General features: G+C 35.5%; 1 protein-coding gene across 2 annotated transcripts; it reads right to left on the bottom strand.

Annotated features, from left to right (window-relative positions):
- Nucleotides 1-18883: 18883 nt before the first annotated feature.
- On the bottom strand, nucleotides 18884-24654 carry LOC145058420 (putative transcription factor KAN2). Of its 2 annotated transcripts, none has more exons than XM_079006327.1 (6): nucleotides 23727-24654; nucleotides 23530-23606; nucleotides 21441-21486; nucleotides 21158-21323; nucleotides 20038-20098; nucleotides 18884-19291 (listed from the first exon to the last, which is right to left on the bottom strand). In XM_079006327.1, exons 1-6 carry the CDS (start codon nucleotides 24346-24348, stop codon nucleotides 19190-19192), a joined length of 1074 nt encoding a protein of 357 aa, XP_078862453.1. In that variant the 5' UTR covers nucleotides 24349-24654; the 3' UTR covers nucleotides 18884-19189. The 2 variants fall into 2 exon arrangements, with proteins under 2 accessions (XP_078862453.1, XP_078862454.1); XM_079006328.1 differs by having other exon boundaries at nucleotides 20038-20095; nucleotides 23727-24652.
- Nucleotides 24655-24928: the final 274 nt, after the last annotated feature.

Below are 24928 nucleotides of genomic sequence, written 5' to 3'. Positions count from 1 at the left end.
GGAGCGTTGGATTACCCACTTGTGAGTTTGATCAGGGAAGCTCAGGCAGATGGCATGCGGCAGGAAAATTGGAAGCTGGAAAGGATTAAGGGTGAGAACACCCGGTTCGTGCAGGATAGTCGTGGGTTGTTGACCCATTGCGGGCAGGTCTGGGTTCCGATGACCGACGGGGTCAGACAGGTTGTTCTGGAGGAGGCTCATAAGTCTCGCTTCTCCATTCAACCAGGAGCCACCAAGATGTATAGGGATTTATGGTTGAGTTATTGGTGGCCATGTATGAAGCGAGACATTGCATGGTATGTCGAGAGGTGCTTGACCTGCAGGATGGTCAAGGCCGAGCACTAGAGGCCGCATGGTAGGTTGCAGCCTCTGGAGGTTCCCATGTGGAAGTGGGAGTAGATCACAATGGATTTCATCACTAAGCTGCCGAAGACGGTCAAGGGCTTCGAAACTATTTGGGTCATCGTGGATCGATTGACCAAGAGTGCCCACTTTCTAGCTATACGGGAGAGTTCGTCAGCCGAGAAATTGGCCGAGGTATATATCCGCGAGATCGTTGCTCGCCATGGGGTACCAGTTTCTATCGTTTCAGATCGTGATGTTTGATTCACCTCCCGATTCTGGCAAAAGTTTCACGAGGAACTGGGCACGCGGCTGCACTTCAGTACAACCTATCATCCGCAAACTGATGGCCAAAGTGAGAGGACTATATAGACTCTCGAGGATATGCTGAGGGCTTGCGTTATCGACTTCGGTGGGAGCTGGGACTCCTACCTACCGCTTGCAGAGTTTTCCTAAAACAACAACTTCCACTCCAGCATAGGTGCCCCACCCTTCAAGATGTTATATGGACGGAGATTTCGTACCCCATTTTGTTGGGGTGAAGTTGGTCACAGGGTGATGGGCCAAACCGAGGTGGTCCTGCAGACTACTGATTGGATTCAGCAGATTAGACAGTGACTACAGACCGCACATAGCCGGCAGAAGAGCTACGCCGACCAGTGCCGATCTGAGTTGGAATTTCAGGTTGGTGATATGTTACTCCTGAAGGTTTCACCCTAGAAGGGTGTCATCCGCTTCAGGAAGAGGGGGAAATTGGGTCCCCGCTTCATTGGGCCATTCAGGGTTATTGCCAGGGTTGGTAAGGTGGCATATAGGTTGGAACTCCCGGAGGAGCTGAGTCAGATCCACAATACCTTCCATGTCTCACAATTGCGAAAGTGCATCCTGGATGAGGATGCGATAGTTTCTTTTGATGACATTCAGGTCGATGAGAGCTTGAATTATGTGGAGATACCGGTGGCCATTCTTGAGAGAAAGGTGAAGATCCTACGAAGCAAGGAAGTGCCTTTGGTAAAGGTAAAACGGGAGCATCGGAGAGGATCTGAGTGGACCTGGGATCCAGAGTCTGAAATGAGAGAGCTCTACCCAGATCTTTTCGCTGCATCTGACTTCGGGGACGAAGTCTAGGTCAAGTGGGGGAGAGTTGTATCGTCCTGAATCTTGTAGGTATATCTTGACAACCCCTCTTTTTTTTAGTTATCATTGTTGGTCCCGGGAGTTGGTTGTGATGGGTTGCGAGAAGTATAAAGACTAAAGTTGCATCTTTGGGACTGGAAGTAGTACGCTGAGCGTACATAAGGGTATGCTAAGTGTACTAGGCGCGCCCTACTACGCTGGGCGTACACTCATGTACGCTGGGCGTACTTATGTTCGATGAAAACCCTAATATTTGGGTTGAGGACTGTATAATCACCTTTATGGCTCATTCCTTTGCTCATCCTCAGCCTCCATACCTCAGAAAACGTCCCAAACCCTAGAGTGTGTGAAGAAGTGTGAGCTAGTGTGCATTTTGGACCTTAGAAGTGAAGACATTACTTTAAGGAGCTAGAAGAGGAGAGCAAGGATGTAGATCTGAAGTTGTGTTATGCCATTAAAGCTCCAGAAGGTAAAAAGATTGAAACTTTGTGCTTGCTTATTTATAGATATAGACATTTAACTTTATGGATGTCTTATGGTCCCAAGAGTCCCAAGAAGATGCATGTGATGTTTAGGCGAAATAAGCTGTCCTTTCAGACCTTAGGAGAGGTCCTAAGTGATAAAAATCAGTTCCCAAAGGCTAAATTTGTCCCATGCATGAAGTAAGAAGGTCTTAATGGGTTAAGACCATGAGTTAAGGACTTTCTGGATGTCCAAAGTGATAAATTCTTGAACTTTATGGTCCCAAGGTGTATTTGGTCGATGGATCTGGGATATGGGCTTAAGTGCTTAAGCCATTAAGCACTTATTTAGATTTTAGTAAAATCCAGCGTACGCACGACGTAAGTTCTGTACGCCCAGCGTACAGGGTCAGCTATCCCGATGGCAGTCAACGTAGAATGACATTACGCCCAACGTAACTAGGGAGGTACGCCCCGCATACACTCTTTGATTGGGCTCTTGTCATTTAGGCTTAGGGTTTGTGGGATAAATAGATTTGGGCCTTATTGGACTCTGCAAAAAGCATATTTTGGGCCAGGTTATGTTAGTGGTGATGGGTTTTAGCCATAAGAACTTTCCTATGTGCGCATGCAAAACCCTAATGCTTGGATCTAGGCTTTCTAATTAAACATGCTTTGAATCCAAGACTTCTAATGACTAATTAGGTATAAGAACAATACAAAATCAGATCTAGAATCATACCTTTGAATCTCTTGTTTGATCTTGTTGTCTTGGAGCTCTAGAGTCACAATTGTCACTCATCTAATGGCTTACAAACACCAAATAGCAAGGAGGATGATTTGAGAGAGAGAGGCTAGGAGAAAATCGGCCAGGGGTTATCTATTCTTAATGAGATGCTGATTTCCCTTTGCCATAGGGTCTATTTATACTTGTAGACTCCTTAAGGGTTACAACTTAAACCCTAGTTGGATAATCTTCTCTTAAAGCAATCCATATCCTTTCCTTAGATAAGCAATGGACGATTTTGAGCTATCCTTAGCTCTAGAATTCGTCCAATCCTTATCTATTAAGGATTTACAGTCTAAAGTTTAACTATCAAACAATTGACAGTTTACACCCTCTTATTTAATTAATCTCTTTAAGTCACCAAATTAATTCTAATTAATTTATGACTTATATTAATCAAGTAACAATATTATTATTCTTTATATTATTCTCATAATATATTAATAATATTTTTTTCTCTTAATAAATCATCCTATCAAGTTGCTATGGTGAAGGCAACCCAAAAGGACCATGCACAACCGGGTCAAATACTTGCCTAATATAGTTGCAGCCTTAGACACTATTCCAACAAGTGGATCATGGAGATAGTCCCAATAATGAGGTTAGGCCCAATTTGGTAAATTGGGCCAATAAAGGACTTTAGTGTATGGACCATCAAGATAAGGACTTGGTGTTGGGCCTTGGCCCAACAAAAAGGAATGTACTTTATGAATAATATGGACACTTATTCAAGGGAGTAATGTCGAGTAATAACCTAGTATTTATTATGTGTGTCAGCTCGGGATTTCCCGTGAGGCAGCGGTTAGAAGTTCAACATTTCGGCACTACTAGTCAGGTGAGTTTACCTCACTATACTCAAGGGTCTATGGCACCAAGGCCGGGCCCTTTGAATTGTTATTGGTTATGTTATGCTAGTATGATCTATTAGAGCGGTATCCTAGAGGGTAGGATGATAGTATGTGATATGTGGTGTGACCTGTTGGTTAGATATCCTAGAGAGTATGATAATATTATATGTTGTGTGGTATATCAGTTTGTTGCCTACAGACTGTTATGTGATTATTTGTTTGTGCACATGTTTGTCTATTGGTTGAGGCTTATCTTTATCTGCTTTGTGCGGAAGCCAATAGACTTGGGCATTCCAACCTGTTGGTTAAGAGCCTGGAGTATTCCATCCCGAGGATGACTGGACTCATAGTATATTGGCATTCCAACCGAAATGTTGAGGGCCTGGGGTACTCCATCCCGAGGATGATTGGACCCATTGTATGTTATTTATTGTTATATTTATGTTGTGTGAGTATGAGTATTTTGGGGGAACTCACTAAGCTTTCGGGCTTACAATTTCAGTTTATTGTTTCAGGTACATCAGAGGATCGCGGTAAGGCAAAGGCGTGATCGTATAACTCCTCACATTTTGTTTAGATTTTCTGGGAAACTCTGATAAAGACTATTTTGAAAACAAAATTATAATAACTCTCGGATTCAAATGTTTTGAAAAGTTTCAAATTTGGTTTAAATTTGACGGGTGTTACATGGCGACTGATTGGCCATGACATAGAGACTGGTCTGGTTGTGATTGTTTTGTCTAGACTTTGCCATGGCATGGTGGCGTGACTGCCACAACATGGTATCAGATTTTGATCTAAAACATATAGGGTGGCCACAACGTGACCATTGGCTGGCTACAACGTAGATGTTAGCTAAAGTTGACTTTAAACGTTGACTTTTTGACATGGTTTCACTTTTAGTCAAATGGATAGCTTTAGAAGGTAGATTGAGAGTTTACCTTGTGTGATTCATTAGGAGGTGTTTAGCACCCATTTTTTCTACTGTGTGAGCCTGTTAGTTGACGACTACATTTGTGAGGTGAATCTTTTTACTATATTATGCAGGATGCTAGTTGTCTTTGTGACTCTTGCATGGAAGACTAAGCTTTGACCCTTAGCATTTATATGAAAGACCAGGGTTTGGCCCATGACATTTGCATGAAAGACTTTGGCCCATGGTAGTTATATGGAAGACCGAGATCCGACCCCTGACACTTGTACAAGTAAAGACCATGATTTGGCCCATGGCAGGAAGTGGTGATAAGACTATGATTTTGCCCATAACATTCACTTGAGGTTGGAATAGACTCGTTATGTTATGTATGGTATGTGACATTTTGGGGAACTTACTAAGCTTTGTGCTTATGGTTTATTTTTTAATTTTCAGGTACTTCTAGTTCCACGGGAAATGACCCAGCCCGATCGCACTACATATCGAAAGATTTATTCTGCACTATCTTTTTGATACACTTTGATGTTTTTGAGAATTATATATATATATATATATATATATATATATATATATATATATATATATATATAGGTTGGCTTTGATTAAACGGTTGTATGGTTTGGTGATTTGAAAAAAAAAATTACTTAGTATTTTTGGGACATTACACTTGCCACTAAAAATTATTATTTTAATAAAATAAATAATTCCCATTTAATTATAAAAGTTATAAATATTTATAAAAAAAATCTTATAAATAATCTATTTGCATCATGTTGTTACTATAACTTTTAGAATCATATACTATTAGTAATATCATTACAATATGGTTCTTGAACATAAAGATCGATCTTTCAGCAAGAAGTAATTGTAACATCGTCATTTTAAGCTTAGAAAACTTTGCCCATATTTTTGGTGAAAATATTATTTTTAGAATAATTAGATAATAAATAAATAATAATTTACTAGGTTTATAGTTAATAAATAAAACCATAATAAAAATAATAATTATTAAGATTTATGGATATGAGAATTTATTTGGACTTTAAATTAAAAATTAAATAAATAAGGACCCAAAATACCAATTATGAAAAACTTATATGTCTAGCTTTGAATCGGTTAAGGAACTATATTGATATAAAATCTTAGCTTTGAGATTCTAGATGATAGCTCGAGAGTTTTACCAAACAACAAGGTCACAGGTGTCAAAGATTGAAGATTAGTTGAGGAATTGAAGTTAAGGATTGTTCATTGAGCTTAGAAGGTATGATTTCATTAGTTTTTATTTCCATTTTCGATATAGGGTTTGGATAATTCTCCAAATCCAAAAATGTAATGTTATAGAGTTTTAAGTAAGGATCTAGTTTCATTTTCACCATCTATCCTTCAATTTCCACTCAAATCTCCTTTATTTTGCTAGATTTGGAGTTTGAATATGTTTTGAAGCTTTGATACCATAGTTATGGAGGATTCTATATGAAGTTTGATTTCATGAAATAATGATGGAATTAACATTGTTTTAAGCTCCCTAATTATGATTATGGTCATTGATTTATAGTGTAGTTTTGAACTCTAGGTGGTTATTAAGGTCTTGTGCACCCTTATAAGTGAAGATAACTGCAATCAAAGACCAATGTGAGTATCTCAAGAGTATATATCCATATAATCTATCTTTGGTGTTTCTCACTGGAACATTTCAAATGCTATATTAGATGGTTGCAATGTGACCAAATTAAGTAATACATTTCAAATGCTATATTAGTTGGTTGCAATGCGACCAAATTAAGTAAATGTCGCAGTCATGAAAACTATTTTTGAAATGATTAATTTTCATTGAAAAAATATTGTTTGCATTTTGAACCTTTTTAAGCATCATATAAACTATTTTTGAAATGATTAATTTTCATCGGAAAAATATTGTTTGCATTTTGAACCTTTTTTAGTATCATATTTGTGTATTTACATAGGATGAGTCGACTTAAGTGTGACCATTTGTCTAAGAATCCTTAAGCTTTATGACCCTATAATTGGGTGATGGTTTGCTCTACCAAAAGAGTATTTATTTTTATAAGTAGCAATTCTAGAAAAGGTTGCTAACCCACATACATGTGGTCTAGTGTGATGGACACTAGTAGATAGATTTGGATATATGCAATAGCTGTGTACTTGCTATGTGCTAATTATACGTGAGCTTGAAGTCCATTGGCATTGTTTAAGAGGTTTACTTGAGATTAAATTTGGTTGGGAGTAGTTGCATATGATAAATTAAACATTTTAAAAAAATTAAATGTGTATCTCAAAGCTGTAGCTGCTCGCTACTTTTCTAATAAAAATACATTAATCTTGCCGTCCAAAAATGAAAAATCAAACATTCGGCGTCCTAAAAATAAGAAGGTATAAATTACCGTTAATAGATAGATAGATATCAAATTTGGATTACACTCTTGAGTACATTACCCTAATTTATAAATTTATAAACAAACTAATATACATATATTAGATGTGATGGCAGGAAACAGTCATACCAAACACGAAATCCTCATCACACGTGCATTTCTTTCGATCCCGACACGAAATGAATAAAATACAAGAAAAACAGTTATCAATCGAGGAGCAGCAAAAGAATCAAATCCCCGACGGCTGCATACAGTTCAACAAACATAAATTGTTTAAATATAAAAAATCTTCAACGGTTACTCAGAAACATCTGTTTGTAGTTTAAGATTCAACTACAAAATGGAGCATAGATATAAACGTCTAGAATGTTGGTTTTTAGCTTCCATTCGTGTGTTAGTTTTGGATTTGTAATATCGATTTGATGGACATAACGAGGGGTGGAATCACAGAATCTATCCATTTTCAACTGTTGTTTAATTACTTTTATTTATATTTATATTTTTTAAAATAATTACTTGTTTATATATTTATATTATTATAGATAAAGTTATATTTTTGTAATAATAAATATGACCAAAATAAAGAAAATACCCCGGACCAATTAGTGAAAAGTTTTTCAGTATAATTTTTGACGAAAAATTAAAGCAGTTATATTTTTTTGTTGGTTGTTTGATTTGTCATCTGATAACATTTGTCATCCGATAACATGCATATTATAATCTCCAAAAAATTATAAATATGATTTTGTTCATCAAATAGATTAACTGATCAAAACCTTTGTTTCAAAACCATTAAGTAACGTTTGTTTGATTAAAAACCATACATTATCAGAGTTAAATTTACAAAATTGCGGAAACGATTATCTTCGATGTGTGTGTACAGTACTAGTCATGCCGAACTCTCTCACGAACAACCTCCAAAATATTTAATCTACAACTATAAGCATGAAGCTTAGCGAGTTCCTCGGTATACCACATATTCTACCATACATATAATGTATCCACATACAATCCTCGACTCTAACGCCAAACAACCAATATCCTATCCTCATACGTATATCATATGCAACGAGCCCAACCCAACTCACATAACGAGCCCCACCCAAACATAAATAATGGGTCTCGCCCACCATACATAATGGGTCCCACCCAAATATACACGACGGGCTCCCCCAACCATACATAACAAGCCCTGTCCAAGGAGTATACGGGCCTAGCTTAGCTCCATTGTCAAGAGTTACATCCTGGTCTTTCGTACACTTGCGAGGGGACAAATGTTGGTCTTCATTACAATACCAGAGCTATACATAGTCGGAATTAGATAGACATTCAAACAGATAATCCACTCGAAAACAATAAATCAAACAAGAACCATGCAGTCAGGTATTAGACCAAGAGTTTTCAGGCTATCCAACTTGACTACATACAATCTCTTAGAGTAATGATTCAACAAATAGTCAATACTAGTATTACCCTAACTAATCATGATACGTAACAATATTATATAATCCTCAGACAAGACTCTGTCAGTCTAGCATACCATGACACCAAGTGTCCTATACCACACAATCATAATAAGAAGTTAACCAAGTCAACTAGCATACCTGCACTCTAACAATACTTTTATCATACCATGCAAAAGGATATATAATGGGATACATGACATAGTGAGAAACTCTCACGCTTTGCATTGCTCAATCCCGCGAACCGACTAACACCAAAAGAGATGAATCCTTAATCAACAATCTAAATCCTCTAAGTTTGACCCCAAATTAAACCGATCAAAAGTCAACGGTCAACGGGCAACAAAAGTCAACAGTTAATCAAGTCAACAACCACCACGACGTGGAGACCTCTTGGCCACGTCGTGGGTATGACAGGACATAATATATGACATGCAGGACATCACCACATCGTCGGCCTTCCTTGGCAAAGTCGTAAGAATATCAGGAAGACACAATCACGAGTCGGCATTCCACCATGTTGTGGGCCTTCCTTGGGCACATCATGGTTGGCAAAACTCTCATTTCTTCATTAAGAGCTTAATGTTTACAAATCTAATCCTAAAACTTCAGATCTAGTCCTTCTCAATGATTTAATGGATAAAGTTTCCAAATTTATCCCATATGACCTCATACCTAAAGTAAGATCTACAACCCTAAGTCCATTAAGTCCTTAATATGACCACAACTTGCTTATGGACACAAGATCATTCAAACCAAGACCTTTTTCTAACTTAATAGAAGCCTAAGACCATAAGAATGCCATATCAAGCTCTAGAGTTCCTCAAACTCCAAGAGCATCCACGAATGGGACCAAAACCAACCAACAAGGATCATAAACATGAATCTCAAAAGAATAAGGTTAAGATGCAAGCTTTGTACCTCTAAAGGCCCTGAAACTTGAAGAATATGATGGATCTAGACTTGCTCCTTGCTTCCTTGCACCAAAAAGAAGTTCTTTCCTTCACAAGCTTCACCAAATCAAGAAGATAACCTCAAAATCAAGTCATCAAGCTCATAATCATAGAAATGAGGCTAGGGTTTCGAAATTGGGAGATGGAGGCTGAAAGAGATGACCTAATCCAAGAATTAAGGTGCTTAAATATGTAGAAAACCCTAAAAATCATGGGTTTGGGCTTCAGCGGTCACCACGTCGTGACATCCCTCTTACCACATTGTAGTGTCCACCAGGACACACGTTCTATACATGCCATGACACATCGTGGTCATCCATGCACCACGTCGTGGAATAAAGTTTTTCTTAAAAACCATATCTTTGACCCCATAAAGTCTTCAGCCGACCAATTTTGGAAAACGGGTGTTACACACATTTTTGATGATTACGATTGCTTGTATATAATTGTTATTACTTATTACTATTATCAATGGACAAACACCCTCACCTCCAACAACATAGACATTTTCCATGATACCGACTTGCGGTTTGATTCAAAACATACATAAAGGGTCATTCTAAATTTATTTGAACCTTCGGTTAAAATAAAAAATCTGATACCCTTAACAACCCATGAAACAAACTCTACGAGCCAAACAACCTAACAACCAAAAATAACTAAAAAATAATAATTATATTTACGATATTTTTTAGAAGCAAAATAATGAATAATAGTATCAATGTAAATGTTGTCCTAACATATCTTTGTGGATGCATAACATAACCAAAACATTTGGTAATTTTGTGACATTGATAATCTCAAATAGTTTTTTAATAACTTTAATTTTGAAAAATTCATTTCCATCGATGCTACAGTAGCATGTATAGTTAATAAGATTCGATATGCAATGAAACCATTTGTATAACAATCTTCTTCTTCTTCAACAAACTCTAAGATTTCAAATGCATGCGTAAACATATTTGACAAAGTAATTTGCAAACTTTTGAATCCCGATAAAAAATTTAATGAATCAATTGTCATATCAACAACAACAATAAAATACTAAATTCTAAAAGATTCTTCAGGGAGTGTAATCATACATCTTCATTATTAGTTCATATGCAACGACTTTAAAATCATATGCAACGACTTTAACATTATCTATACTAAAGATAAACCCTTTGTTTCTACATTTCTTAGAGATTGTTATAATACTTTTAGTCAATGTTGTAAAAATTGTTCGGCGGTAGCTCGGCGGTCGACTGACGATAAACGATTAATCAGACTCGACGGGGATTAATCGGGGACCCTAAATTATTAATAAAATTATTTAGAAATTAATATTTCCTAAATAATTAAGTATTTTAAATTTGAAAATTTTGAAAATTTAAAAATTTTAGTATAATATTTTAAAATTTGAAAGCTTAAAAATTTAAAATTTTAAAATTTTGGTGAAATATTTGAAAATTATTTTTTTTTTTTGAATTTTTTAAATATTTCCCGCCTATGACAGCCGAGGACCGCCAAGCCCGAGTTTGACCGATTTTGACCAATTCCCGCTAAGCACCCTAATCGTAATCGGTTCGAGACCGCCAAACGATTAATCGCTGATTAATCGGCTGCCAAAACCGATTTCTGCAACACTGCTTTTAGTTGATTAATAGTGACATCAATACGCATAGATTTTGTTTGGAACTTTTTACAAACTATATTAATAGAAAATAAACTATCATACTAAATAACAATATCAATTAAAAATTAAAAAATTTCGATAGCACTAATTAATTTTTTTCTTCATTTTTTATTTTGCGTCATCATGCGTGTTCGAATTGTCGGACCGGGAACCGTACCTGGACCATCACCAGTACCAATACCGGTTTACGAGAAGAGGTCTTGTTATTGATTCTTAGTATCGTCCAAATGTTGTCCGTTTTTTTTACCGATTCAGTCCATCTGATTTCGGGTAAAAAATAATTTGGACCAAATTAATTTTAAAAGGCTTAATATTCAACCGTTATTTATTTATTTATTTATTTTTATATTTTGTAGTTTATAAAAATTTTAAAACATACATGTGTAATTTGTTTGAAATCAAATTGACACAGAGATTTTTTTTTTTTTTTTTTCAACATACATTTAGAATTTGTAAATTCTCGCTTTAGTGAAATTGTGGATTCTATTGGGATACTTGGGACTCAAAATTCCATTCAGGTGTACCATATACGTCTTCGTTAGCTTAGGTAACCATTGCAAGAATGTGTTTTGAAGTACAATTGTCATGCTTGATGGTCCAACTACACATATATGACAATAAGTGTCCAAATAACTTTGATACTTGATACCAGAGATAATGTTTCTACATAGCATACTGATTTTTTATTAGAAGACCCACTTACACCTGATTAAGGATGGAAATTTCACCCAACCCGGTGGGGAATCCGATTGATCCGTCCCAATCGGGGACAAATATTCCCTACTAAAACGGGTATCGGGTACGATGCAGAGGATCCCCATTAGACCGGAGGGAAGCTTCCCTCACTTTTTGTGGGTAATACCCTCATTTCCCGTATTTTTCTTTCCTTCACCTAAAAACCAAGGAATGGGTGAGACGCCCTTCCCTCACTTTTTTTTTTTTTTTTTAATATGTTTCATACATATATTATACTCATTTTGTAGGGAATTAAAAACCATGAGTTTTGATATATTTTTTATATTTTTTTAGTAGGTATATAATTTTATAAATATTGAAGAAGATAAAAAGAAAAAAGAGAAAAGAAAAAAAAAACTGACCAATAGCATGAAGGGAGAGAGTGCGGCAACCCCTCCCCCCATCTCTTTCCCGTATCTTTTTTCCCTCACCGTTCCCTCACCCACGGAGTAGTGTGCAGGAGTGAGGGAAGCTTCCCTCACCCCTTTCTCGCACCCACTCCGTCCAACCTTATGCTACAACCGGGGATGGGGTCGGCGTCGGGTATAACAATCCCCAACCCACCTCGCCCCGCTTTGATAACATATATATATATATATATATATATGTAGGTTCAAATGTTTCTCGCATCTATTGTGTGTTTGAATGCACCAATAGGAATTTAGTATTAATTATATGTATATTAAATGCTATCCATATTTATAACTCATGTTTATGGAAACTAATTAATATCGTCATTAACATCAACAATAATATTCTTTGAGAATGAATTCATATCTACAAGAATGAGAGTGTGTTCCAGCAAAATGAGAGTGTATTCTACTAGAATACACTCTCGTTCTTCATATTCCATGCAACTTTATTGTATTTTAAGTGAGTGAGTTCTGAAACAAAATACAAATTCATATATAAAACCTATATGCGAATTCATTCTAAAATAATGTTATTGCTGACATTAATGACGAATTTAATTAGTTTCCATAAAAAGAGAATTATAATTATGGATATCATCTAATATACATATAATTATGGAAATAATTTCATATCTATATTTATTTAATTAAATAATTTTTTTAATTTATTAAGATCCTATTGGTGCATTCTAGCACACAATAAATGTAAAAAACAAAATAACCTAGTCATATATATATATATATATATATATATATATATATATATATATATATATATATATATATATATATATATATCGATCATTTATTGAATTTAAATTCAGTCTAGTAAAATGAATTGATCTATATTAGACCATCAGAAATAGAGTCCGTATATCAAATTATGTTCCCAATTCGAAGAGTTCGTCAATCGTCACTTCGTTCGACGATCTGTATACCAAATCGCCACTTTTCATTTTGATGCTTGTTAAACTCTATGATTGATGTAAAGAGAATCTGATTATGGCAACTGGTTTTGATCGCTTATTAACCTTGGTTTTTTTTTGTGTAAGTTGAGTTTATTATGTTGATAGATTGGGGTTGGGCCGGGATGAGTTGGGGAAAACCCCAAATTACAAAGGGGAGGGGATTTGATTACCCGCATCCGTTGGGGATGGGGATGAGGATGAGGACGATGTTAGACACTTGGGGATGGGGACATGGATGGTCAACCCTACCCTAAACCCGCCCCATTTCCATCCTTACACCTGATACTACCAAAAATATGTCATTTAATGGCACACAAAAAGTGCCTCTAAAAACCCAAACAAATGTCATTATGCTTCTAAGAGAATGAGCAACACACATAAGAAGTGTAACTAGAAACTTTCCCACTAAAACCCTTTAATGCACTTTCTGCTTTTGTCGTTGTAGTTTTTGAGGCTTTTCGTGACACTTTTTTATTTGTCACGGTAGAAGAAAAGTCTTTTGTAACATACATTTGCCCTTGAATGCTAAGTTGATTCAAGAATTCATGCTATTTTTAGTTACAAATTTTATGATTTATAAACGAGAGCCTAAAGTGATTTTTTTTTGGTATAGTGACATGTTTTTTATTATTACTTGGAATATCAACTAAATTCTAGAAATGGTTGTTATTTGTAGGGTACATATATGTATTCATGGCTTTAAAGCATTTATCAAATTCAAGATTCTGGTTCAAAATAAACCCTTAGTTCACATTATTCAAATAAACCGAAAAAATACATTTCTTTGTTAGTTGGGGAATCCCATTAAGTACGAATACAACCAAGTGCTTATGCCCGACTATATAATGATTTGTATCTAGTGGTTCTCAATTTCTCTACAATCTACATTGTTTCCACTTGCTTAACTACAAGAATAACCGGCAATAGAAACGACGCCTTTAGCGGCGACGGGGACTTTTAGCGGCGACAAAAAAAAAACGCGTGTTTTGTCGCTGCTAAAAGTCCCGGTTGCCGCTTAAAGCTTATTTTGGCGATCCACGTCATTTCAATCTTATCCGTCGATTTAAGAGATGATCCTACGACTAGGATGACATAAGAAATCCCGCGTTGTTTTCCCTCCGGTGTGTTGCCGCTAAAGAGTGCGTGTTGCCGCTAAAGGCTTATTCTGGCGATCCTCGTCATTTCAATCCCATCCGTCAATTTGAGAGATGATCCAACGACATAGAAAACCCCGCGTTGTTTTCCCTCCCATGTGTCGCCGCCAATAAGGACACGTCGCCGCTAAAGGTCGTCGAAAATAAAACCCCACTGTAACACCCAGAATCCGAAAGACCAAGAAAGGAAAGAAAAACCCTTAGTCAAAGGAGTCAACTCGTCGAGTCCAAGGGGGAACTCGACGAGTCGGAGCGTGACCCGTGTCGCAGATTAAGTGACCGACTCGGCGAGTCGGGGAGACTGACTCGGCGAGTCTGGTCTGGGTTGAGAAACTCTAATTTCAGGACTTGGCACCCTATTTAAGCATCTCATTCTCATTTCTAGGGTTTCATTTATAGCCTCCATTGTCCAGAGACGAAACCCTAGCCACCCAACTTCATTCTTGAGCTTGTGTGAGAAGATTAAGGCTCTTGGTGTGCATCTTGAAGGTTGTGGAAGAAAAGGAGCAAGGAAAGGAGTATAGATCCAGAGTTTGGGTGACATTCCAGATCATTTGAAGGTATAAAGCTTATCCCTTGGTTGTTTATCATCTAGATCCCTTTTCTAGTTTATCTTTTGTTACATTTTGACCATTTCCAAGTGGAATCCGGGTGATAAGCCTTGGAGGATGGATTGGACATTAGATCTGGACACTTTTGAGCTCTAGAAGCTCAGAGTTGTTAGCTTTATCTAGCTAAGGCTCCATGTCTTGACCTTGAACTTCTTATTAGCTTGGATTTGGTGTTCTAGCCTCAAAACCCCTTGCATGCACGTAAAGTTAGCAACTTTACGTGCAATACTAGCATAAGGAGTCCAAATATATGAGTTGGAAGTGTGGTATAGACTGAAATCGACAGATTAGAGTTGTCACTAGGAGGACTCGGCGAGTCAGTTCATGGACTCGGCGATTCGGGTCGCAAACCCAAACCCTTATATTATGAGTCGGATCAGTGAGTGGGGTTAGAGAAGGACTTAGCCAGTCTGTGTCCGTGTTGGACATTAAGATCATTGTACTCGACGAGTTCGAGGAGGAACTCGACAAGTCCAAGGCAATCTCCTTAGCTGATGAAGATGGACTCGGCGAGTCAGTTGAAGATAGTCCCGAGGTGTTAGATGAAGGAGAACTCGTTGAGTTATCGCTAGACTCGACAAGGGGAGTCGGGGATTGTTTAGGATTTGAGGAGCATGGACTCGACGAGTTGGTAGAACAACTCGGCGAGTCGAGTCAACTGGAAGGTTGACTTTGTCTAGAGTTGACTTAGTTGATCTCGGTAGGGTTGTTCACTGTTTGAATAAAATCGAATTGTCCAATTGGACAATTTGGATTGGACTATTTGATTCGGATATTCGGATTTTTGGATTGGTTTTCAACAAAACCGAATTATTATTTTGGATTTCAGATTAGTTTTGGTTTATAAAATAAGAACCGAATAGTCCAAAAAAACCGAATAACAATTTATTATGTATTTATTTTCAATATATCTATAATTATTTATTAATTTTATAATTTTTTTAAATAAATTCAAAAGGTTTTACTTAATAAAAGACATTAATATGTACTTTCTCTCAAAAGTTTTTTATCTATTAAATAATAAACTATAATATGTCTTCTTAGTGGTTGTTTATAAATTTAAATCACAAGTAAATAATTTGTTTTTGCTTCTTCTATAAAATTAGGTCATATTATAATTCTATTTCCTTTTAAAATGTTATGATTTTTGAAAACCGAATTATAAAAACCGATCCAACCGAATTGTAATTGGATTGGATCGGATCGGATCGGATTTGAATTTAGTTTGGACTATTTGGATCCATATATTGAAAATCGAAATCATTTTGGCTTTACTTAATTGGATCGGATCAAACCGATCCATCCAAACGAACACCCCACCTCGGGAGGACAGTTTAGGCTAAGTTTTATTATTGGTATTGGTAGTTCAGGGAGCTAGAGGAGCAGCATTTTAGAGAATTGTCGGTTAGCAGCCAGAGGGTTACCGCCCGATTTCAGCAGTTCATGTGAGTTTCCTTCCAGTAGGAACGGGTCTACGGCCACAATGCCGGCCCGTTTAGATAGCAGTAGTTCCGGACTTTGGTCTGATGCAGTAGTTCAGTATGCTTGATGTCTTTGTGATTCGGGCATGTTTGTGTGTTAGTTAGTCCGGACCTCAGTCCGATGTAGTATGCAATATATGTGCTAATGTTATATGCTATGATCATATTATGCTATGTTCAATTAGTCCGGACTTCAGTCCGATGCAGGCAGCAAGGCCCCAGTTAGTCCGGACCTTGGTCTGATGCAGGGGGCAAGGCCCCAGTTAGTCCGGGCTTCGGTCCGATGCAGGGGCAAGACCCTAGTTAGTTCGGACTTTGGTCCGATGCAGGGGGTAAGACCCAGTTAGTCTGGACTTCGGTCCGATGCAGGGGCAAGGCCCCAGTTAGTCCGGATTTCGGTCCGATGCAGAGGGCAAGACCCTAGTTAGTTCGGACTTCGGTCCGATGCAGTGGGCAAGGCCCAATATGTGCTTTATATGTTATTGTATGGTATGTGGTAGTTTGGGGGAGCTCACTAAGTTTCGTGCTTACAGTTTTCAGTTTTGGTTTCAGGTACTCAGTTTTCAAAAGAGGAGCTCGGGAAGATTGCAGTGCACACACCATTTGTTCAGCCTGGGATGTTTATACTCTGATATACTTGACAGTTGTTATAATATTTTGGGATACATTGTTTATGATTTTTATATGAGGTTTATCGACTATGGTTTTTATTATTAAATTAAACAAAATTTCCAGATTGTGTTTTTGGGATGTTACACCCGCTCTGCTCCATTTTTCTGTGTTCTCACTTCTTGCTTACCATTGTCGTAGACCTCACCGGAATTTCACAATTTCACCCATATTTGCTCCATTTTTCTCCTTTTCCTTTTCCTTTTCACTTCTCCTTACCAAATTTCTAGCATTGATGTGTATTTTGTGTTTGTAGATATGGATGTGTATTTGTATGCATATGTGTATTTTGAATGTATTTTATGTATGTATATGTGTTTTTGTATGTACAATCCTATGTATATATGTATATTTTTGTATATGTATGTGTGTATTTTTGTATGTATATATGTATTATGTATGTGTATGTATTTTCGTATGTATATGTGAACTTTGTATGTGTATTATGTATATATGTGTGTATTTGTATGAATAGAAATACATATTAATAGCAGCGATGCCTTTAGTGGCGACGAAGAGCATTAGCGGCTACGCAACTTTAGCGGCGACGAATGGAGCATCAACGACGACCAATGGAACATCAGCGATAACCCTTTAGCGGCGACATGTCGCCGCTAATACCTTTAGCAGCGACATGTTGGACCTTTAGCGGCGACGCATAATACTCTTATTTCTGTTGGACTTGTTGAAATAGAATCTCTCTCTCTCTCTCTCTCTCAACATTCTATAAATACAGTTGATTGCTCTAGACTTTAGTCTTGCTAGGAGTCACACATCTCATTATTTTCTAACATAAGAAAATACATTATTGTTTAACATAAGAAAAGGAGAATCGTTTCTTATAAATTCTATACAACTCTATCAATACATTATCCACAATACAATGAACTCCATGTTACATCATCATTCTATATTCTATATAACTATCATTTTTTTTTTCTACAATGAATTTAGCAAGTTCAATGAAATATATGCAAATAATTATTTAAGAATTAAAAACTTTTTTTTTCCGTTGAAAGACTCAATGGTTATTAAACTCCAAATCTATTGAATGCTAATGTTGCATCTTATAATGGTAGAATTTTATTAATTGAATGATAACTAGGCTTGCCACCTCATTCAATTGTTTCCTTGAACCCTCCATTATGGATGCACTCAATGAAAACGAAGTCTTTTCACTTTTCTTATTATGTAGGTTGGTATTATGGGTGTAACAATTATACGTACGTTGCTGCGAGGAATATAATTTCCATACATAAAATATTTAAACAAAAGTTAATTAACTCCATTAACCCAGTTTCATAGCAGGGATTGTAATTTATTCATAGAAACTTCACTAAGGAAATCTGGTTTGGAATTTGCATAAAAGAGATCCAGTTGCATCTTCTACATGTATGGAGACTTACGAGCCTACACGGATCCGGTTGCAAATGCAGACTTTTTTAGAGATTTTCACATATAATTTAATTGCAAGGATTGGAAAATCGGATGTGTAACAGATTTTAATGACTTTATATATACTGCTTTTTGTACCAGTGTTATTGGTTTTCCAACAATAAAATGCAGATGTAAACCTTCTTTAGTTCTCTTTTCAAGTTGCTGTTATCCTTTTCTTTACTTTTTTTGGTTTAGCTAGTGTAAAGCATGTGGCACTCCCTAGGAAAGAAGGAGAGCTCTCTCTTACACCTTTCATAAAATTATACTTCTCCTTTTTCCTGCTCTATGCAAAGTGCTCCATTACAGTTACCAAAGATCGCCTCATCATCCTTTTAACAAAGTTAAAGCTCTCTCTCTCTCTCTCTCTCTCTCTCTCTCTCTCTCTCTCTCTCTCTCTCTCTCTCTCTCATGCAAGAAAGAGAAAAGATTAATTACTGGACTTTATATTCTTGCATAACGAAAATAGATAACGAAGAGGTATAATATATTAAATGATGATCACAAATTTGATAGGAAGGACATGCTTATCAAAACCTCCTCCCTTTTGTTGCTTTCTGGCTTTACTCATCTCTTTCCTTTTTCTTTTTCTTTCTGATTTTCAGTGGGGACCTGAATCTTGTTCGCTAGCAACTATTCAAAATCATAATGATTTTGAAATGAATAGTACGTAAAATCGATATGTATTGTATCATCATCATCGCCACCACGTACCATCAGCATGCATCATGTCACTGTGGCCTTCCCAAAGTGAACTCGAGATTCGGTTTCATTCGTGATGAGTTCGCTTCTGATAGCCTCTCATAGTTGATCATGCCCTTTATAATTTCCTTCTGAAAGAAATTTATGTCATCAAAATCCATTCTGAACATGTATATATATCCACAAAAGACAAATATTGAAATCCTCTCGAAAATCCAGCATGTGAAGATCAAAAATGTTTTTTTCATGGCCAACATTAAAGCAATTCTTTATGGTATGCTGCTTTATTATCAGAAAAAATACGCCATTTTAATTATAAGGCGACGTTCATTACTAAACTGTTATATATAGGTACTCTATCAATCTAGCTATATATATTGTATTAATTCCTATTTTATTCTATTTGTTTGAACAAATATATCATTTAAAAGAATGGCGAGAAACTAGGAGTTACGATCGAAACAACCACACATGCCAAAAAAGGTTTGCAACGCTATTCGTATCCATAAAATCGATGAAGATCGCACTTCATCCACTATAAGGGTTATAGTGGCTAATTAATTTAATTAAGGATTTGAACATGAATTGCAGCCTTTAAAGGATATCATTTTCTTTGCTTTTAGCTTTAATGCCCCTATCTTACAAAAGGAATAATTGAGCCTTAAATATATTTGCATGACTTGACTCGGTCTTTCAAAAGCCTTCATCTTTTCTACCCTTTTTTTTCCCACTTTAGATATTATTCTTGTTAAATAAAGCAATAACATTATAGGATGCTATTAAAAGTGGTGAAAGGAGATTCATCTAAACTTAAAAAATTGAAAAACTATGTTCAACTATAAATCAAAAGGAGCATAAGATATATATAATATCTTACCTTAAGAGTTGGTATATTTATTTGAGAATCTTTATGTTTGCCATGCAGCCAAGCTTCCCTGCTAAAAAGAACAGTACATATTGAGAAGGGAATATTTCCAATCAGTGGGAAGCCCATGCAGAAGGAAAGAAAGAAGAGAAAAGGCAAACTCATATAAAGAAAGTTACATCTCACTGTGTTGATATAAAGTTAAAATCAACCCATGTGCAATGTCATTACCCATGACATACAAGATGAAAAGTGGGGTAAAACTGGAAGAGCATTTGGAACACATATACATATACATATATACTCTCTATATACACATGGAAACAGAAATTAAGAACTGAACGTACAAGGAAGTTTCAAAGAGAGCAAATTCAGCACCCTAAAAACTAATTCTCACATAATTAATGATGGGTCCATCATATAATTAAAGGTCTTAGCTTTGGCACCAAGTTTAATTTACAATCATGGACCCCAATTTGAATGACCTTGTGAAATTAAGCCCGTGAAATCAAAAGGGAAAAATAGATATGCTCATCTTTGGTTATAATTAGTTTTATAATTAAATTAGGAGCCATTAATTAAGAGATTTTCTTTCATCACCACGCATTGTTGAAATTAATCGTTGATCAGTAATCCAAAGATAGGCTACTTAATTATGCCTGTAAGCTTACTCCTTTAAAATCAGAAAGTCACATGCATGTTTGAGTCACCGGATCAATATATTATATATGTGTAGCTAAATCTGTTTAAACCCTAATTTCCACTGGCACTATGCATGTATACTGAATGACAACAGTGTTTTAAAAGGAATTCTAAAATTACCAAGGATGACACGTTTATACTTTATATATATAGTACAAACATGATGAGATATAAATGCTTTTGACCTCGGTCAACACTCAACAGCTACGTACCATTAATTGTATAACTCTAATTATGAAGTTTGTTAATTAATTTGTTACCAAACACTATCTAGATTGCCAAAAAATATGAGCATAAAATAAATATAATGACATGTACATACTCTAGAAATTCATGTCCATTGAAATGTTTTCGTGATTTGTTGTCTCTTTTAATATTTTTCTTAATGATCAGTTGTTCGGGTGCAGAAAATGAAAAGTTCACTACTAACCTTGAAGAATTGCTCCAAAGTCCACACTGATTATCTTCTTCTGGATGAACCATAGATCTTCCTTTACGTTCAGCTGATGAGTTTGTTCTCTTTAAGTTTTGAATTTCTAGCAATATATCATCGGAAGTATCCCCCGATAATCCATGTTCAAGATAATCCGATTGGCCTAGTTAGATATAAAGACCACCATTTCGAATTTAGTAAATGTGATACACGCACCTTAATTAGTTATAGTTTTAAAATTACAAATTAAAGTATATATAAGTCAAAGAAAGTGATTAACCCGAAGAAGCTGGTGCTTTGTCAGTTGTTTTAATGGTTCTATACATCTGCAAAACAAAAGGACGTAATCACTTAGATCATTATTTCATTTTAATGTGGTTCGATCTCTTTTCATATTAAAATGATCCACAAATCAAGTGTAAAACTACTGATCAAGTAATCAATCATTGATAAATAATTGTATTCGTCATGTACATAAGATTGAAAACAAATTTAATTCGATGATATTTAATGTTACGTGTTGAATAATAACACGTCAAACATTATAAATTTAAATCTTTCTCTTTCCTTTTTCTTTGGGAAAAAGCAAGTTTAGGTACAAAGCATGAGTAAATGACCACATACTATATGTTGGTGAATGTGACCATGCATTATGACTGAACGTATTTATGGTGCATGCCCATACAAGTGAAAGTGATCTGGCTAAATGATTGACCATAGTTCGTAATGGTTAACCATGGTTGTGAAATCACATGTGATGCTACATATACATATGCATATCATTGATAAATGATGGCGTTTTCTGTACTTTTTTCAATATTAAGTTCAGGAAAAGGAGAATATTATAATATTATCATTGGCTTCAACTAAAAATATTTAAAAAGAAAAACTAGACTGCGTGTAATCTTGTATCAGCTTGGGTTCTGTGTCAGTGATTTCAATTCCTTGGTCTTTGTTGTCTTCTTATGAATGCTACTCTCGTACATCCATTTTATATTAAATTTATTCGATGCTTTGTTTTTGGTTTTTTATTATATACATATTTTAATTATATATATATATATATATATATATATATATATATATATATATATATATATATATATATATATATATATTTTACAAACAAGTCTCTAAGAAAAACAAATCAAGATTACCTACTTCAGGTGATGATTATAAACGAAGAAATAAAAAATTTAGCAAAACATATTTTTATGTTTTGGGAAAACCCATTGTAAGAACATTATTAGACTTTCTTGAGTATGGGGGAAATTTAACTCAAAATATTCAAGAAATTAATATCTAGCTAGAGACATATATTTGTATGTAAGTTAATGAGACGAGGTTTTGTGTGCTATTTAGAGATGTTTCTTCTTTTAGCAATTTTCAACATAAGTTATGCTGCTAATAATAAACCGTCAATAAAAGTCGAGGTCTTTACCATATTGTTTACGAAAGGAAGAGACATGTATTCTCATACACGACAACATGTAGGCCCCACAGAATTAAATCCCATATAGGTTTACCACGCAAAGACTTTTTTTCTCTTAATTATTGAGAAACACACATGTATGAAAAACAAATACATACATAATTGACATATATGAAAACGTGTTATATTCGTTGGATATATCTTAAGGAACTTAACTAATTATTTGTATATATAAAAAATTATGGATGTAATTTACTGTAATACATATATATATATATATATATATATATATATATATATATATATATATATATATATATATATATATATATATATATATATATATATATATATAAAACAGGGAATTATGTACATTGTACGTGTATAAATTAAAAAAATAAGGGATAAAATAAAAAAAAATGTTTTATTACTTGAATTGTCAGGGAAAAGTTGATTGTAAAATTTATAGCTATGAAGAAGTGTCAGGTGCAGTAGCAGTAGCAGGAGAAAAACAAGTGCCGAAGATTAGACATACCTGTCTCAAGTAAACAAGCTAGCATCGGAATTTGAAAGTTTTAATTTAATTATAGGATACAGCATGGTTTTCGTTGTTCAAAATAAAAGCATGGTTTTCGTTGTTCAAAACAAAAGCATGGTTTTCTTCTATTAATTAACTAGGCAAAATTGTTTTTCTTTTTGTTGTTTATAAGCCAAAAATAAAACGAAACATGAGCATGGTTTTCGCTGTTAATTAAAAACAAAAAAACATGGTTTTTGTTGTTTATAAGCCAAAAATTACGTGTATAAAAGTTAATAAATTTCAAGATTCTTGCGCAACTTAAACCTAATACAAACAATTTTTCTCATTTCCGAATAATAATAAGACGTGCTTCTTTATTTTTATTTTATTGGAAACATGATCATAAGATTGGGTTACCTGCAAGTGAGATTTAACATGTGCTAATGTGAGATCCTTAACATCCATTAGCTCAAGGACTGACTTGGGTGTTGCTCCTATATTCATGATTAGAAGATCATTTTTATCAGTGAATGAAATGCAAAAGATAAAGTTGGAGGGAAGAAGTTGTAATTGACATGGATGAATTGAACTAAAGAAAAGTCTAATTAACGTACTTTCATGGCCGCCCAAGAGCTCAACAGCATGGACAAACCGAGCATGAAGGGTTGTGGTCCACCGCATCCTCGGAGCTCTCATGCTTCGTTTGGAGGAAATCCTCGTAGACAAGAATCTTGACTGGGCAATATTATTGGGATGAATTAGAGAAGAAGGTGTATTACTAGTAGGCGCAGTAGTACTACCGGTGCAAAAAGAATCTAGAAAAGGCTGATGTTGATTATGAGATAGTACTGTGATCTTAGGAAGATTGGTGTTATGGTAATAAACAGGAACCCCTTTTATAGGTCTCAAGAACCCTAGCTCTGATCTGAACCCCAGATGATGATGGTTTTGATCGGTGAGATTTGTTCTGTTGATATTTTGGTGGGAGAGGAGGTGGTGAAGATGGTTAATGTCTGGATTGGTGGAATGTGTTGGATGGGGTAAGTTTAGCCTGGAGGAGGGTTCAGGTCTTGTATGGTGTTGTTGTGAGTTCAAAGTACTCTTCCAGAAATTCCCTAAATCCAAATCATGATGATCTTGCTTAGTTGTTGATGCTGCCCAAGTTGTTGAAGTGGGTTTAGTGTTGGGAAGGCTAATCTGGAGAGATAAGTCTGGTTGTGCTGGAAATAGCTCCATTACACCTTCAGATCTCTCTCTCTCTCTCTCTCTCTCTCTCACACACACACACTCTCTCGTGTTCCTGGTTGTTTGTTTTAGGTTATAAAGCTTGGGAATGGTATTTTATGATGAAAAAGGAGAATATAAGTGAATCAGTGATGCCTACGTTTGTGAAGGATATGAACAATATATGATGATGGAAGCTTTATGTTGTTGAACTCAAGATTTTTTAAATGGGATTTCACTGTTTTAAAATTGAACGAAAGAGAGAGATGACAAGGTAAGACTCGAATGGTAGTATCTTTCATGTGAAGTATATGTGAGAAAACGACACTCAGAGAGAGAGAGAGAGAGAGAGAGAGAGAGAGAGAGAGAGAGAGAGAGAGAGAGAGAGAGAGAGAGAGAGAGAGAGAGAGAGAGAGAGTTTCTTTTTAGGTGGACGTGTGGGTAGGAAAAGAAGAAAGTTATAAATAAAAAGATAAGGAATAAAAAAGAAAAAGAAAATTTATAGGTAAAACTTAATAATTGTAGAACAAAAATTTAATAATTGTTAGTATTCCTGTAATCATATGATTACGATTGTTAGTATTCCTATATA

Source organism: Lactuca serriola, chromosome 6, assembly GCF_051521515.1.
Source record: "Lactuca serriola cultivar US96UC23 chromosome 6, Lser_US96UC23_V15, whole genome shotgun sequence".
NCBI lineage: Eukaryota > Viridiplantae > Streptophyta > Magnoliopsida > Asterales > Asteraceae > Lactuca > Lactuca serriola.
Note: the sequence above shows the minus strand (reverse complement) of the source record. Positions and strands in the feature narration are given on the sequence as shown.